This window comes from Scyliorhinus torazame, chromosome 30 (assembly GCF_047496885.1).
Source record: "Scyliorhinus torazame isolate Kashiwa2021f chromosome 30, sScyTor2.1, whole genome shotgun sequence".
Lineage (NCBI taxonomy): Eukaryota > Metazoa > Chordata > Chondrichthyes > Carcharhiniformes > Scyliorhinidae > Scyliorhinus > Scyliorhinus torazame.
The window spans coordinates 16706673-16724718 of record NC_092736.1 but is presented as its reverse complement, the minus strand read 5'-3'; the positions used below and the strand labels follow the sequence as shown (position 1 = coordinate 16724718).

Here is an 18046-nt window from a genome sequence, read left to right as displayed (position 1 = left end):
TTCTCTGACCTACAACAGTTTCTGGTTAAATGCTTTAAATTTAAAAATTCTCATCCATATTTTCAAACTCCCCATGGCTTCACCGCTGCCCATCTCTGCGATGTATCTGACATCTACTCATCGAATGCTGGCTTCCTGGCCTCCCAAATTTTAAAATGCAGCATTGGTAGTTGCACTTTCAGCTGTCAGCCATAGAAACCAATCTCTTGGACTAAATAGCTGTCAAACTTCGCTTCCTAATGCTCCAGAAACATCCCAGGCCACTCATTACATTGAAGATAATAGATGGGTACAAGTGGTGGTATAACAGTGCCCACCATCTACACCCTCCTGAAATCAGATACCTAAATGGATCATCCATTCAATTTCTGGGTCTAATACACAATATTCAATCCACTGAAACATGCCAGGTTAATGGCAGTAACACCGCACACAGCTAGAGCAGAGGACCAGTCTGAACAAATGTGTCACGATTTCAGAGCCCCGCTACATCATAAGAACACTTCAGAATCTAGCGGACTTGAACTTGCAATTCTGGCTTTCTAACCAACTGATGCTGGCATCACGAAATGCGATTTGAGTAACATATGGCACAATGGTTAGCATTGCTGCCTCACGGCGCTGAGGACCCGGGTTCGAATCCCAGCCCTGGGTCACTGTCCGTGTGGAGTTTGCACATTCTCCCCATGGCTGCATGGGTTTCACCCACACAACCCAAAAGTGTGCAAGATAGGTGGATTGGCCATAGTAAATTGTCCCTTAATTGGAAAAAATAATTGGGTACTCTAAAATTATTTCAAAACACATACCCAGAAAATAATACCAGCTGCAAAGAATCAACGCTCGCCTCATATTTGCAGTCGGCAGGAAGATGTGAAGGGAGTGCAGTGACCCTCTTAGATCAAAGCCTAATGGAGGGTCACAATTAAGTCTAAGGAGACAGATTTTCAGAGGCCACCGTTTGCCTGGTATTATAATCGGATAAGACTCAAGAGGTGATGATGCTGGAACTTAGAAACTGGCAAGGTGTCAACTCCGTAATGACAAGTATCCAGAATAGGAGCTAAAGCCCTTTCAATACAATAGGATAATGACTACAGAATCTTTCCATCAATCTCCATAGCTTCAGCTCAACCAACACAGCGGAGTGATGTGGGTGACAACATGAATTAGCTGCACTATTCATATTTTTGAGTCCAGACAGGACTCAAAACACGTTGTTCCTTTGTGACTTCTCAATTCAGGAAACTAGGAAAGCAGGGGTAGTATGGGAATGAGACCAAAAAAATATATAATCAATGCTGAATGACAGTCTGCAACAGAATCTAGTGGTTCCCTAGAATGTATTATTGGCGCACAAGCAGTATCTTTAACTATGGCAATATTCACAAAAGATGATCCTGGAAATTAACACTTTGCTTTCGTCAGCGAGCACAGAAAGCCAAAACTGCTCCTATTCAGAAGTAAATACTCCAGAAGCTGGAAATCTTAAATAAAACAGGAAATGCTGGAACTCGGTCTGGTGGGAAGTCAGTGTAGAGCCAATGGGCCTCTTTCTGCGCTGTAGGGATTCTATTGAATATTTCCAGCATTGTTTCTACTTCTACTCTTAACCCCTGGAGACTGCTCAACTGCAGGGGTTTCCAGATTCATCTTCAACAAACACAAGTTTACATCAAATGATTTAGGAGGAATAGTCACAGAGAACAGCTTTTTCCAAGTTCTAACGAGCAGAATGGCGAATGTTAAAAAGATGGTATTTTGAACACCAGAGCGGAACTTCATGACCCAAAGGAGTCGCTCTTCAACTTCCCATTGCAAGCTAAATGGAATAGTTGATTTAGTCATCAATCGGGGACAATTTTCCATTTTTACCCCTTAACCCAAAGCTGCCTGTACTCATTTCACATTGTGCCCTTGTAACCGGATGTTCCTCCTGGTGTGGGACGGCTCTATTGGGAAACCGGCAGCACCCAATTAGACAGGGTGAAACAGCAACTTAGAGGATAGCCAGTAACGGGGTTTTAAATGTTTGACATGCCATTATATTATTGAGATCACAGATGGACCTCCTAGTTTAAAACATCTGTTGTTTGAAAAAAGATGAGACAAGGATGAAACTTGTGGGATGTAGCTTTTATTGATATCCACCACGGGCAACAATTAAACTGCATTTTACTCCTATATTCACAGAAGCATGTTGTACTAAGTGAAACATCTGGTCTAAACTCCATAATTGCAAACAGGCTGAATTTAAACAGTATTGTACAGTATCTGAATAATGCACAAGTAATGTAACCAAAGCCTGGTCTGAATAACGGTGCATTATTGGGCATAATTTTTTTTAACGATCAACCACAAAAATATAAATAAAGGTAAAGGTTTGTGAAGGTGCACTTAGTACAACAATAATACACTGACTGAAACATTTATATAATAGTCTTACATCAGACAGTCAGGTGCAGTATAGAGTAACTTGATAAGGAGCTGAACTTATGACCAAAAACACTGCATTCTTTTGTTTGCTTATGTAGAGGTGCTCAGAGGTTAGCAGCTGGCAGTTGCACTGCAGTACATAAAGCGGTAGCTGCCTAAAAAAAAAGGGAGGCGGTACTGCAGTGGACATCAATGGGAGATCCTAGCCGTTCAGGGCACTTGCAGGACGCGCATGGTGTTGGTGGAACCAGATCCTGGGCGCCAGCCTGTCAGCACGATCACCAGGTCGCAGCACTTGAAGAAACCACGAGACTTGCCTGCAGGTTAAAAATTATTCAAGCAATTATGCAGAACAAATAAAAAGTGACGCAATCCACAAGTCATGATGTTTAACCCACCCCCCCCCCCAAAAGGAAATAGTTCTGAAGAGTCGCAAGTTCATAAGATATAGGATCAGAATTATGCCATTCGGCCCATCGAGTCTGCTCCACCATTCTATCATGGCTGATATGTTCCTCATCTGCTACTTACAATGTTACAGTAAGAAGTCTTACAACACCAGGTTAAAGTCCAACAGGTTTGTTTCAAATCACGAGCTTTCGGAGCACTGCTCCTTCCTCGGGTGAATCCTCACCCGAGGAAGGAGCAGCACTCCGAAAGCTAGTGATTTGAAACAAACCTGCTGGACTTTAACCTGATCTTGCAAGAATTCTTACTGTGCTCATCCCAATCCAACACCACCATCTCCACATACAATGTTACAGACCAAGAGCTGGATTATGAAATCTGCCAGAGCATCTCCTCCCTAAAACACATGACTTCAGAGCCAGAAAAGGCAATTTAGCCTCCTGAGCCCAACACCCTCAATGTGATCATCCTGGCCTCAACTCTACCGTCCTGCCCATTCATAACCCTTCAACCCATTACCAATTAAAAATCTGTTTCCTCACGGTCTCTGCAGCACTGCACTCTGGGATAGCAAATTCCACAGATTCTCAACCCTTCGGGAGGAGTAGTTTCTCCTCAAATCCGTTTTAGATTTGCTCCTTCTTCTAAGATTATGACCTCTTGTTTTAGAATGCCCCACAAGAGAAAACATCTACTCCAAGTCTACTTTATCCATACCTTTTAGCATCTGCATACCTCAATTAGATTTCCCTCATTCTTCTAAACTCCAAAGAGTATAGGCCTAAACTGTTCAATCTCACCTCATACGACAAACCCCTCCTCTCTGGAATCAATCTAGTGAACCTCCACTGAACTGCCTCCAATGCCACTGAATCTTTCCTCAAATAAGGGGACCAAAACTGTGCACAATATTCCAGGTGCGGTCTTACCAATGCCCTGATTGTTGCAACAGCACTTCCTTACCTTTACACTTTTGCTATAAATGCCAACATTCCATTTGCTTTCTTTATTATCTGCTGCACCTGCATATTTGACTTCCTTTCACTCCAGTTACTGCCAGACCCACTAAGGTGGGCAACACCTTGCATTCTGCTGCGCTCAACTTACCGACTTCCATGGCAAAATTCACCCTGTGGTCAACATCATCAGACCATACTGCATCGGTCGCCTGCCTGAAGATGACCGGGAAAATGCCGCGGTAAAGGTGGGCCTGACGTGCAGTCTGAGCTTCACGGGTTACAGCAATGATGGGAGCTCGTGGGCGGTACCGGGACACCAGGTGCGCAGACCTAAACAAAAACACCCATCAGTACACTAAAACATAAACAGTTACGGTTGAAGGGTTTTTCCAAATTAATCACGCTTGAAAAATCAAACCTCAAGATGAGGCCTCGGATTTGGCCTTGGCTACATCTTGCCCAATCTAAGGAAACATTATACAGTCAGGTTTAAAATGATTCGCCAACACAAAAACAGCGAAATGCTGGAAGACCTCAGAAGGTCTGGCAGCATAGGAGGGAGAAAATGGAGCTAACGTTTAGAATCCCTATGTGATCCCTAAAGACTCTAGTGTTAACCCGGTTTTCTCACTCCACAGACAATGCCAGACCTGCCGAGGTCTTCCAGCATGTGTTGTCTTTGTTTCAGAATCCAGCATCCGCAGTCTTTCACGTTTTATTAAGTGTTTCATTGCCTTCAGGTCTAAGAGCTAATAGTCAACTACCACCAACAGGTTATGCTACCCCAATGCCTGGTTAGGCTAGGATTTTGAGGGCTAACTGAACTGCAAGATCTGCTGATCAGTCAACAAAACGCCAGTCAGCCTCATTGTTGCCCAACGTCAGCAGTGAGCAGTCAAGTCCCTTTTGTCCTCTTGCAGCACAGGGGATGCAGATTCCTTAAATGTTAGTGTATTGGAATCAAACTCAGAACCTTGAAATGCAAGGCTGGTTTTGCACAAGAGTATATAGTCAACTGTACGTTGTGCAAGTCCCAGAGAGCTTTTTTTCCCCCCTTTCCGTGATGGGGAGCAGCCAATCAACCTCTATCTGTTTGTCCTATTCCATCAAGTCTCGGGTGCCTTATTCCCCTCACCGGCCATTGGCAGCACAGGTTCAGTGGCTCTCAGCCTCCCAATGAGTTTAAGAGCCTCAAATAAGCAAGGCACATCTTGACCGCAGACAAAATTTGGTTTAATCGAATTGCAGGCAGAGAAATCGAGCCAAGTCTTTCCAGAGCAAACAATTCCCAGGGCTGGGAGAAGAACTGGGGTTCTGCCCAGCACCTAACCTAAAAGCATCCTGTTGGATTCGCAGTTTTGTAACTTGGGACGATTATCTGAGCAGTAAGGAGTCAGTAAGCAGGGCAGGTTTTCTACATGCCCCATAGCAATCCTGCCCCTTTTCCAATGCACTTCAGTCCAGCTCTCAGAATAATTAAACACAACGGGTCAATAATTTGGACTCGTTTGTCATTGTGACATTGGGTTCGATCGTTATACAAGACACCATGGGAGGCGATGCGTCACTACAGACTCCTACCCAGTTGCTGGACAGAGCAGAGAATCCATCTAGTTCATAACATCCCATGTTCTCCAAGTCAGCAGCAAATCATTATTTGCAGGGAACTGAAATGTAAGAGCGCCAAGGTGCATGTTAGTCCTCAGGTTAGATTAAGAGTGATGATTAATCCAATCTGAAATTTTGTCCATAAAACTGATCCTGACAGTCTATCCAAGGTATTTTACTTCTTTTTCCAATCTTGTAAGATTTAGAGGCACTACAACACTAGGACCCCATGGACAAACCAGGTCATGCTCAATATATTTGGAGCACAATTTATTTTAGTCATACAGCAGACTTGGCCTAGTGACACCTACCGGTAGTCATATTGGTGGCAAGCAGCAGTATTCAATTCCAAGCCCCCTTGTGAACCATGGAAGCCCTACGGCGCAGAAGGCGGCCATTCAGCCCATCGAGTCTGCACTGGCCCTCTGAAAGAGCATCCTACCTAGGCCCACTCCCCCGTAACCCCACCTAACCTGCACACCTTTGGGCTGTGGGATGAAACCGGAGCACCGGGAGGAAACCCACGCAGACACTGGGAGAACGTGCAAACTCCACAGACAGTCACCAGAGGCTGGAATCGAACCCGGGACCCTGGTGCTGTGAGGCTGCAGTGCCAACTGCACTGCTCTCGTTTAAAAGCAGGATAATGACTGTTGCCGGTAATAAGGACTGAAATGGTAATAAGGGCTGAATTGCATCCCACTTCAAATGTGAAGTTTTAAAATGAAAGAAAATGCATTTTCTACAGGTTTAAGAAACAAAATTGGGAGAAGAACTGATTAATGCACTACACAAGTTGTATCGGGGCGGGGGGGGGAAACTATCATCCCACTTCAACCCAAGGAAAGGTTTGCTGCAGGTGCACACAGTCACAGTTGTCTCCACTTCTTAAATTTACATCCAATAAACCAGACCACTGACCACTAAATGTTTCACAAGCAGATGGAATAGACTCTGGATCCAATGCCCCGCAGAGTCTGATTAAAGTGAAGTTGGGACAGGGAAGAATATTGCTGCTGCGTGACAATGGAACGTGGGAATGCTGCACTACAGCTGCCGCCATGCACCAGACAAACCTGCATGCTAGATGAAGGAAATGCGACATCATGGACAAAAGGGGCGAGCGTGAACTCAATCCGAGAAAAGGCAGATACACAAATAAAGGTTGAACGTTAATGTGAGAAGTTTTGAAAATAAGATTAAACAGACAAAGAAACAAATGAACACGAGGATTAACGCATTTACTAGGTTCCCCAATAACATGTAATGGGATGTATAGAATCACTTAAGGGAGACTGATTAGGTCACTGAGACCCAAAGGGAAAATGTCAATAATATAAGGCAAGATGGATTTTTACAAGGTCGAAAAGGAGACAACTAGTCAAACTGGAGGATAAATCCTGGATCCAGATAGAGGAACAGTGGCAATGTTCAAATTCATCAGGAAACAAAGAATAATGTCATAGAATGGGTGGACAATAAATAGAACCTTAAAAGGCTATTTAACCCAAGGAATTAAATGAGATCGGTTTCAATGGAAGCAAAAAATCCCAGAAACCTTTTAACAGATGGCCTTGGATGATGAATATTGAAATAATAATCAGAATAGATCTCAAAAAACGAAGGACCCTTAACAATTGCATTCTATTCTTTAAAAGTGGTCACAGGCATGGCATGACAGACTTTTCATAAAGCGCAGAAAAGGTGCCACAACCTCACGGCGCCGAGGTCCCAGGTTCGATCCCGGTTCCGGGTCACTGTCAGTGTGGAGTTTGCACATTCTCCCAGTTTGAGTGGGTTTCGCCCCCACAACCCAAAGATGTGCAGTCTAGGTGGATTGGCCACGCTAAATTGACCCTTAATTGGAAAAAATGGATTGGGTACTTAAAATTAAAAAAACAATTTTTTTTAAAGTGCCACAAGAGATGTCCATCATAAGGTCAAGAGAAGTGGAGTCTGGGACAAGATAACAAAAGTACCTACAGGACAGAAGCTTTCTCTGGTAGAACTGGGAAATGGGCCCTTGCAGTGACCACCAAAATATTTTCAGAGTTGATGAAACAAATGGGATAGGGGACAGAGTGAGAGAGAGAGAGAGAGAGAGAGAGTGAGAGTGAGAGAGAAATACTGAAAGTTAAGAGTTAAAGAGTGTAGAAGAACAAAGTAGAAGAAAACTTGGGTCAGCACACACTTGAGCAATGCTGCAATTCTGGCCGCTGCACAACAAAAACATGTGAAAGGCACATGACCAAGTGCTGAAACGCATCCAAGTATGTTATCAGGGTTAAGATGATGCACTGAAGGAACAAAAAGTGTGGGGGTTCTTGCCGAGATGGAGAGTAAGAGGGAGGCCAGATAGATTATGAAGGCATTCAATAGTACGGGCATAGAGAATGTGTTCAGCTCAAGCCAGGAACATTCGGACATAATTAAAAGCCAGTCGCCAGGAGGTAACAGATAACGGAGGACTTTCTTCTACACAATAAAGGTGATTGGAACTCCCTATCACAGGAAATGGTTGATTCAGATGTGAAGCATTTTTGGCAAGACCAGATGCATTCACGGAGGGAGATAGGAAGGGGATACAGGGGTGAGTTGAGAAGAGATAATTAAAAGTGGAAGGAACATAAAGCATGGGCACAGCAGGTCAAAAGGCCAGCTGATTCTACAGGGTTCATTTTAAACTTCTGGTGCAAAACCGTCAAAATCTAATTGGTGATCTGTTATATCAAGTTAGTTTGATTCAAGTCTGTAGACTCTACCTCTCCTCTCTCTCTCCCTCCCCCCAATGTGTACTGGGGATGGGGTAAAGAAAGGAAAAGTAGGAGAGATCAGGGAACACACTTCACGAAGATGACCTGAAGGCAAGACTCAAAAGAGCATAGCTAAACATGCCACTTCGAAGAATAAAGGAAGTGGTCCGTGAAGTAAACTGGCGATAAATGGTAAATGAATGCATACTGCATCAATTCCATTGATCTATGGAGGCATTACCACACACAAAAACCATGTCAAGAGCAATAGGATTACATTTATCTCACGCTTGCAGCAAACTTGTAAAGCAGGGAATCCAGACATTAAGGCTGGAAAGGATTCAAGGAAGAGGCGAGTAATGTGTTTGTGCCATTTGGAAGCTACAGCTCCTGGCTGCCCTATTTGCCTAGAATGAACAAGTAGCTGCAACTTGAAGAGCCAATACATTTTTTAAAAAGCAGATTTCAGATCCAGTTGTCACACCAAAGAATCCACAGGTCAGAGCTCAGGTTTCTCGCTGGTTGGACACCAGTTTCAAATTACATCTTCAAAAACGCAGAATACCGAACGCAATATGGCCTTGCAAATAATTTTAATGAAGTACTGCAGATATCAACAGTTTAAAATCGGACTGACATTTGCAGTTTGGCCTGCCTGTGCACCCTGTAAGGAAAGGGGTGACCAGCTGACGGGACAAAAATAGGCGAGTGAAATGTCAACAGTTCAGGGACAAGCAATGGAATCATTCCTACCTTCCAGACTTAGTCAGCACTATCACAGCTGCAGCACAGCACTTGAAAGAGGCCTCCACGGCACCAATGGCTGCTACTTCTGTTGGATCTCGGGAGAGGGGTACTAGGCGACGCAGCTCTTCGAATAGCTGCCTGTGGTACATGGCAGCCTCAGCCTCACGAGCAATCTGCAGATGCCACACCAGGGAAGGGAACATTCCGGTCAGTCACTACCACTTCTGCTCCATTCATCCTGCCTACGCCTTGCACAGAGCTTCAGGCTTCCTCCACCTACCTTCCAGCCAGGTTCAGCACAATTGGATGTGCTCCCTTCATTGGACGTGGCCAACTACCTGGTAGCTTAACAAAATTCAGCAGGCTCCCTCAGGATCAATGAAAGGAACACTGGGGTCATTTCATATATCCAGCTTACTTTACTTTCTAATTTCCGAAATCCCGATTGAAAAGCTCTCTCAAATGAGCAATAATTGACTATGCAGCTGCCAGGTAATTTGAATGATCCAAGAACCCTGCAAGGAGAAATGGTTAATTCTAAACCTTCTGCATAGTTATGACTCCTTGGCTACTCTACCTGCCAGATTTGGTCAAGACTATAATACCAGCAGCAAGGCATTTAAAAGAGGCCTGCACAGCGCCAATGGCAGCAGTCTCCGTAGGGTCTACCGTAGGAGGCGCGAGATGAGCGATCTCCGAATACATCTGTCGGTGATACATTGCAGCCTCTGCCTCACGAGCTATCTGTAGGCCACAAGACAGGAACAGAGAAAGATGCAAGAGAGTCAGGTATACGTGACACATTAGTGAAAGATCTAGGTAATTGTGCAACATTTGCTGAGCAGGAATACAAGTGGAATGAGAATAAATACCACTTGTTTTGATGCCTTGGGGGATAAACTAATTTGGCACCTAATTAAATTAGAAGCACGTTGGCTCCATCATTTCAACCTGCACCAGACATTTAAAAGCAGTGCAGATTTTAATATTTCATTGGTAAAGGTGGTCAATCTGTACAGGTTGCAAGTTGGGGAAGTGTTTTATTGAAAGTTACATGTATATTGCACAACTGCCATCTAAACACGCCAGTGTTCTAAAACATGCAAAAGAAGAAGTTGAATACATGCAAATTTAATGTTTAATTGAAAGGTTAGAACACAAGGCAAATCATAGTATTCACTGGCACTGTTAGTTGGTCTACTAATTAACTGGGATGGGATGGGTCCTTAGATAACTAAGATTGGAGATGAAGATTGCAGAAGGCGAAAAGGGAGAAATGAGGGGGATTTAAAAAAAAAAATACAGTGAGGTCTTCCAGGGAAAGGGTGTGGAGACATCCTATTAATTCTTCATGCCCGTTTGGTTTTGGATCATTCCCACAAATCACAAGATTTACAAAGTCAAAGATCTCAGGTAGTGATATGGAATGGGTTCAAAAGCATCCACAAAAAAATAAATTTGCCCCAAGTTTGCTTCCACATTGGAATAGTCAAACTTGTAAAAACAAAGTTTCAAATGGATCCTGGGTTAAGTGCACGTAGCAAATGGGTACATGAATCACAGGGAATATGCATCACACCTTGTTTTGTGCAATGTTAATTGCAATGGGTGAACAATTAGTTGGGATGCACGTTGGGAGTCACGAGACAGAGTTAATGCTTTGTGGTGCATCTTCTGGTAGTCCCACTGTTCTATATTTTTAATGCACATTTGGCACCAAAGCAGCAAAATATTTGACATAACTGGGATGGGAACATAATTTGGGATCCACCCGTTAGTTATAATTGGAGTTTAAAACTTCTCAAACAAATTCTAACAGTTAAGAAATCCTTTATAAACTGGCTTCCAACCCCCTTCAGCTACAAGGAAAATACCCAGTCAACACCATTGGCTGGAGAGAGACAGCGACCATTGGGGCCGGACAAGGTTCTTCTTCCTGCAAATGTCATTACTTTTGATAACAGGTCAGCTACTGCCAGCTGGGGTGCTGTCCACTAGTGGTACTTCATACTTCCCGTTCACTCCCCTAAATCGGAAGGCGGGCAGCAGAAAGAAAACCAATTTTACTTTGTGGGAAAAAAAACATCTTCTGTTAGCAGAGCAGCTTCCAATGATTCATGCAACGGCTTTTGAGGCGACTGCGGATAGGTTTGAAAATCTCAATGGGAAAAGACGAGCACAATTACAGCAAACTCGTGCTCAAGGCTCTAATTTGGAAACTGGACCTTTGTGAGCAGAGGGGGCTTTTGGGTGTGACCAATTCGTGCAGAGGATATGGGTCAATTAGATGCATAATCGTATGTGTACGATTGGGCAGAAATTCCAGGCCATCAACTTCCCAGGTGAAGGGAAACATTGAGGATAATGGTACAGTTCAAATCAAGGTGGAATGATGTGAAAGAACCAAACCATTTCAGCCTGTTCACCTCTGCCAGACCTGTTGGTTACCAATAGAATGTTGTTCCCAAATAGTACACTGCTCCAGAGGTGAATAGTTACAGGAACCATTATTTACCAGCAATACCTCCTTTCCAAGATTACTCAACTAAGTTAAATGACAATTTAACATTAGAACACTCATGCATCAAGACTCCCACCAAAGCAATGTAAACCATACATCTTCCAAATTCCACTAGAGGATGCTTTGTTTCCCCTGAATAATCAGCAAGAGGTTGAACACTTGGTGTTATTGTCCTTTCAACTGCCCAAAGCATATGTCAGTTTCATGTATCTGCATGACTGAAAGCAGTATCAGCAAGATAACAGTGAGTAGCTTCATGGACTGAAGGCAGGATTAGGAAGACAAACATGAACTGCCGTGCGAAAACTGGTGTCTGCGAATTTGTAAAACTTTGAACCCTGCCAATAAACAATGAAACTAGAAATCAGTCAACCCAATATAGCTGCAGAATGATTGATTATTGCATAATGTCTTCACTGCTGACAAGAGGCAGAATTAACACAATATGGGTTTCACCTGGCACATGCAGAGACAGCAAAGTGCCCCACATTGTTTCCTTTTGGAGAGTACACTGCATTCCCGTACCAGCCTCCCCGAACAGGCACCGGAATGTGGCGACTAGGGGTTTTCCACAGTAACTTCATTGAAGCCTACTCGTGACAATAAGCTATTTTCATTTCATTTTCACTAATGACAACTGGGCAGGACAGTTCTCCACAAGATCAAGGACACCAGGTGAGAAAGTCCCAGGGAGAGATCGGGAGCACTACTTGGAGGGTGGCACGGAGTACCTTTGAACAAGATATCTCTTTCTCTTCTTTCTCCCCCCAGGAACAGCAGGGGAAGAGGGACATTGGTGTAGATTACTGAACTAGTGACCAGTGATCCGGGCACCAAGGCTAAAGACCAGGGACATGGGGACAAATCTTTCTAACAGCAGCTGATTGATCTTTTCAAAAATCTATTCATAATCTGGAATTGAGAAGCTAGACCCAGTAACGGTGATCATGAAACCACTGTCGACTGTCACAAAAGCTCATTTAAGTTCACCAAAGTCCTTTAGGGAAGGAAATCAGCCATCCTTACCTGGTCTGGCCTATATGCAGCTCCAGACCCACAAACGTTTAGCTGCCCTCTGAAATAGCCTAGCAAGCCACTGGGTTCAAGGGCCATTAGGGATAGACAGAAAATCCTGGTATTGCCAGCAACTCCAACATCCAATTTTTTAAAAACTTAAAGATCCTCAATTGACATCTGGGCAGAGAGACCATCCACAAACCTCCACGCAGTGCCACCATGGGCAAATTGAGGCAGAAGGATTGATTACCAGCCTTCTGCCCGATTAAATGCCCACCTGCCAAACTTTCCTCCCGGAATGGCATTAAACCCACCCGAGTACAAAACCATTTCCCTGAAGAAAATAGGTTGTATACAATCAGTCTACCCCCTAAAAAACTAATCTCTGGAAGAAGTGGAGCAGACTGCTATCCACTTTCTCCCAATACTACACAGGGTTCCAATCAACTGCACTCGCATACTACCCTGACGACTGAACTTTGGGCATAAGTCAAAACTAATGATCAAGCTGAACACGAAGCAATAGGACTGGGAAAGCCAATCGAGAGTGGAGGAAGTACAAAATATTGTGGGTTAAGAGGAAAAAGAAATTTAGCAGATGCACTGATCTCGATCTCCATGAGAGCAGTACAACCACAAGCAACTTAAGTGTGTAGAAAGGGACTACTGCAGAGCCAATTCACAATAAATTCTCTTAAGTTTGACCCCTCAGTGGCTAAAATTAATTCCATTTCACTTTGCAAGTGCTCATCAATGGGAGGGAGGACAAATCCCTCCCGCTCCATATCTGAACTGCAGCATTTTGGGAATAAAATTGCAAGTCTGGCAGAACATCGACCGGTGCTTCTACATTCATATATGCAATAATCAATTAGATTTCATGCAACAAAAAAAAAAAAAAAAGTGTTAAATCTTCAACTGAAGCCTATATGCAGTCTACTTAATTCGAAGCAGCAAATTCCTCCTTTTTTTGCATTGACTAACAGAATAATTTACATTAAGCAATCCAAACACAGATCTTCTTGCCATAGCACTGAAAATTTAAAACATTATCAATGCTGCAATATTTGAGGTTTAAGAGTAAAACATTTTGCACAAGTTTAGATGACCAGCTTAATCAGCACGTACAAGATGCGCAACTTAAGTTTTCCTTTATCAGTATGCAGCAAGATTTAAGTATTGGTTTGGTTATTATGTGGAGATGCTGGCATTGGACTGGGGTGAGCAAATAGAGTTGGTAGGATTTTGCAAGCCCAGGCCAGATAGGGGGTGAACGTAATGCAACATGAATCCCAAGGTCCCAGTTGAGGCCGTACTCATGCGTGCGGAACTTGGCTACAAGTTTCTGCTCGCCGATTTTGTGTTGTTGAATGTCCTGAAAGCCGCCTCGGAGAACGCTTACCCGGAGATCATAGGCTGAATGCCCTTGACTGCTGAAGTGTTCCTCGACTGGAAGGGAACATTCCTGCCTGGCGATTGTCGAGCGATGTCGGTTCATCCGTTGTCGCAGCGTCTGCATGGTCTCGCCAATATACCACGCTTCGGGACATCCTTTCCTGCAGCGTTATGAGGTAGACAATGTTGGCCGAGTCGCACGAGTATGTACAGTGTATCTGGTGGGTGGTGCTCTCACATGAAATGGTGGTACACATTGTCTTGCATCTTTGACTTTGTCTATATATATGTTTCTGGAATCTATTCACCTGAGGAAGGAGCAGTGTTCCGAAAGCTAGTGTTTGTAACAAACCGGTTGGACTTTAACCTGGTGTTGTAAGACTTCTTACTGGGTTTATTACGGTCACTGAAACATTTCGAATTTAACATTTGGAGCATGCCAACACCAAAGCTTAATAAAATCAAGGCTTAAAGGTCAAGCTGATGTGTTCTAGCAGATAGATAATTGGGGCCAGAACATGCCAAGTCATTTCAGGTGACATTTCCACCTGCAGCAAGGCACAAATGCAAGTCTCTCTCGATTTAAGCTTAGCGTTCACCAGACGGGATGTGGGAGGGTGAAGATTACAGCAAGGGCAAAGATGGAGATCACTTCAAATAGAATACTTGCGACCATTTTAATAGGCATGGTGGTTCAGTTGGTTTACTGGACATCTTAATTTAGTTATACTCTGTACAAACAGAAGTGCTGAACATGGCTCCTGGAAAGGGTGGGCATGCCTCTACTTTGGTCAGCAGATGACATAGGTAGCCCAATAGAGTTGAACAAAGTAGTCCAGTTGGAGTTTAAAGTGTGTCAATCAAGGAAAACACCACAACCGTACCACGGGATTAACCTTTTTTCATGTTACCTGATGAATTGGCTGCATTCCTGTAGGCAAAGGTATTTCGTGGAGATGGTGTTCTGCTTTGGGACTTGTCACTACAAGTTCTTAATGGTATGTTTGCTCTTCAGATCATTGGAATTGAAGGTAGGGCAAGGCTGAGCAAAGTAAATAGCATAGGCAAAGATTGGAGGGACAAAATAGGTCTACATCTAGGTGATTTGATATGGATTCATGCACTGCTGCATGTGGATGGAGCCGAGCATTTGCGTACCTTGCAGCAGGGTTGCAAATGTAAGGCTTTTGGTGGGAGACCTAGGTGCCAATTCATTTATTCTCAAGGTTTGCACTTCCAGTCGAGGAACACTTCAGCAGTGTTAGTAAGCCAACTGAACGACCATGCCTATTAAAATGATCGCAAGTATTCTATTTGAAGTGATCTCCATCTTTGCCCTTGCTGTAATCTTCACCCTCCCACATCCCGTTGGTGAACGCAAAGCTTAGAGAGAGACTTGCATTTGTGCCTTGCTGCAGGAGGAAATGCCACCTGAAATGTCTTGGCATGTTCTGGCCCCAATTATCTATCTGCTAGAACACATCAGCTTGGCCTTTAAGCCTTGATTTTATTAAGCTTTGGTGTTGGCATGCTCCAAGTTTTAAATTCGAAATGTTTCAGTGACAATAACCAACCCAGTAAGAAGTCTTACAACACAAGGTTAAAGTCCAACAGGTTTGTTACAAACACGAGCTTTCGGAACATTGCTCCTCCAGGTCAATGAAGAAGTAGGTTCCAGAAACACATACATATATATACACACACATAATATATATATATACATATATATATATATATTATTATATAGAGAGAGACAAAGTCAAAGATGCAAGACAATGGGTATCACCATTACATGAGAACACCACCCACCAGATACACAGTACATACTCGTGCGACTCGGCCAACATAGTCTCCCACATGCGTTGCAGGAAAGGATGTCCCGAAGCATGGTACATTGGCGAAACCATGCAGACGCTGCGACAACAGATGAACGGACATCGCTTGATAATCGCCAGGCAGGAATGTTCCCTTCCAGTCAAGGAACACTTCAGCAGTCAAGGGCATTCAGCCTATGATCTCCGGTTAAGCGTTCTCCAAGGCGGCCCCAGGCAAAATTGCCGCGTATTCAGTAGCTCAAGGCTATTGGAAAAGACAAGATTGCAAGCATGCAATGGGAACCAACTTATCTCAGCATGAGGGAGCGGTTCAGAAGAATGCCAGCAATTTAAAAGGCGCTTTATTGGCACAATAAAAGGGAGACTATGCCATGGTGGATAATGTCACTGGACTAGTATTTCCAGAGGCCTAGGCTAAAGCTCAGTGGGACATGGGTTCAGATCCCACCATGGCAGCTGGTGGAATTTGAATACAATTAAATCTGGAATATAAAGCTAGCCTCAGTAAATGATGACCATCAAAGCTTCACCCAACTGTTGTATTAATGCCCTCTGCAATGGCCTAGCAAGCCATTCAACTCAAGGGCAATTAGGGAAGGGGAGCAAATACAGAGCTTGCCAATAACACCCTCTTTCCAAGAAAGAATATATATTTTTAAAAAGGTAAAAACATGCGGCTTATTAATCTAGTACAGATAAATGATTAGATTTGTCCCAATGCATAGACCAGGAGTGAGATCAATTATATGGAGTACTAGGAACATGAATACAAGTCGTAAAACGTCAGAAGTCAATTTTCAGCAATGTGGAACAGATTGCTGGCTGCAGTTTAGACTCGAGCTGGACAGGCTCCAAACCAATATTGACTAGTGTTTAAAAAAAGACAGCCTGGGGGATGGTTTTGGACAGGGATGGCTTCAGTCTGTGAGCCAATCTGGGCTCCTAGATCTCTCACACTCACTTTCAGGTGTCATAGGATTAGTGTTTCAATCTCTTCTTGCCCCCAAATTAGTTAAGGGTTCTCCCTCTCTCTCTCCTCCCCCCCCCCCCCCCCCCCCCCCACCCTCTTCCTCACCAACTATCCCAGGAGATGAGTGATGCAGATGCAATCCACGGGGAAACATGTCCGTGTCCTGCTGTATTTCAGTGCCCAGAAGCATACACTGATTTCAATACTCAGAAACCAATACTCAAAATCTTGTTGCACAGCACATTCTAACCCACTGCAGTGAGCCAGCAACTTTCCAACCATTGCATGCATAGATGATTCAGCATGACTTTTCACATAAAATCAGTTACGTTGATCTGGCAATTAGATGAAATAGCAATTAGTCAGATGGAATAAAAACAAATCAGTCAACTTGCTATATGGCAGTTAACGTGAATTGAATAAATATCTAGTTGCCCCAAGACAGACAGCAAAGCATCATGTGCCACAACTATTCAAACTAATATCTAACGCAACAGTTCAATAGCCCAGGAACATGCAGATTTGAATAACAAATGCAACACGAATATCGCTGCAAGTCATTGCATGAATGCCAAATTTCCCCAAATTGTTTCCATTGTTCTCTGGACAGGAACTGGAAGTAGGCATCTTACACTACTTTTACACTCATTTCACATTTAAGAGTTCTTCGATCAAATTCCTACCTCTACTCTTGCAAAATACATACTGCTTCTAAAGTGGCCAACACAAGGTTACTGTTAACTACGTACCAGATGCTGCATTTTCACAGCCTCAAGAGGGTAGTCTCCTTTCGCAGTCTCTCCAGAAAGCATAATACAGTCTGCGCCATCTAGTACAGCATTAGCTACATCACTGCCCTCAGCTCGGGTAGGTCTGGGTTTCTTGATCATGCTCTCCAACATCTGAAAAGGTGGGAAGAAGTGTCTGTGTCAGATTGATTTCAAGCAAGCATGTCAAGCTCAAGTCCACCGCACTGTACAATTACTACTGTGAAACACATCCTGCAATGCTGAAATCTCAATTCTGCTGGACAGCTAGCATTCTCGGGGCAGCATGGTGGCAGTGCCTCACAGCGCTAGGGACCAGGGTTAGATTCCAGCCTCATCGGTGTGGAGTTTGCACATTCTCCCCGTGTCGGCGTATGTTTCCTCCCACAGTCCAAAGATGTGCAGACTAGGTAATGTTAAATTACCCCTTCGTGTCCAGGATGTGTAGGTTAGGTTAAAGGGACAGGGCAGGGGAGTGAACCTAGGAAGAACAGCACTAAGCCAAGCTGGGTAAAGATTTTGAATATTGCTGAAGTGGGAAGGCATTGCTGGTGAAGCTTTTCATCTTGCACTCCCAAGTGCCAAATTTCCCTGCACAATGTGGACTTTAGCAGAAATAAGCACCCTTTT

The 18046-nt window shown here is 43.7% G+C and overlaps 1 protein-coding gene across 9 annotated transcripts in view; it reads right to left on the bottom strand.

Annotated features, from left to right (window-relative positions):
* Positions 1 to 2121: 2121 nt before the first annotated feature.
* LOC140404400 (pyruvate kinase PKM-like) overlaps positions 2122 to 18046 on the bottom strand; it is a 72023-nt gene continuing 56098 nt past the window's right edge. For 8 of the 9 annotated variants that reach the window (XM_072492885.1, XM_072492888.1, XM_072492889.1 and 5 more), the window contains exons 8-11: positions 17399 to 17551; positions 8918 to 9084; positions 3952 to 4133; positions 2122 to 2753 (exon numbers count right to left, since the gene is read on the bottom strand). In XM_072492885.1, coding sequence (XP_072348986.1) covers positions 2647 to 2753; positions 3952 to 4133; positions 8918 to 9084; positions 17399 to 17551 — 609 coding nt within the window. In that variant the 3' untranslated portion in view covers positions 2122 to 2646. Of the gene's footprint in view, positions 2754 to 3951; positions 4134 to 8917; positions 9085 to 9488; positions 9656 to 17398; positions 17552 to 18046 lie in introns of all 9 variants that reach the window. The other variant, XM_072492883.1, reaches the window with a different exon arrangement.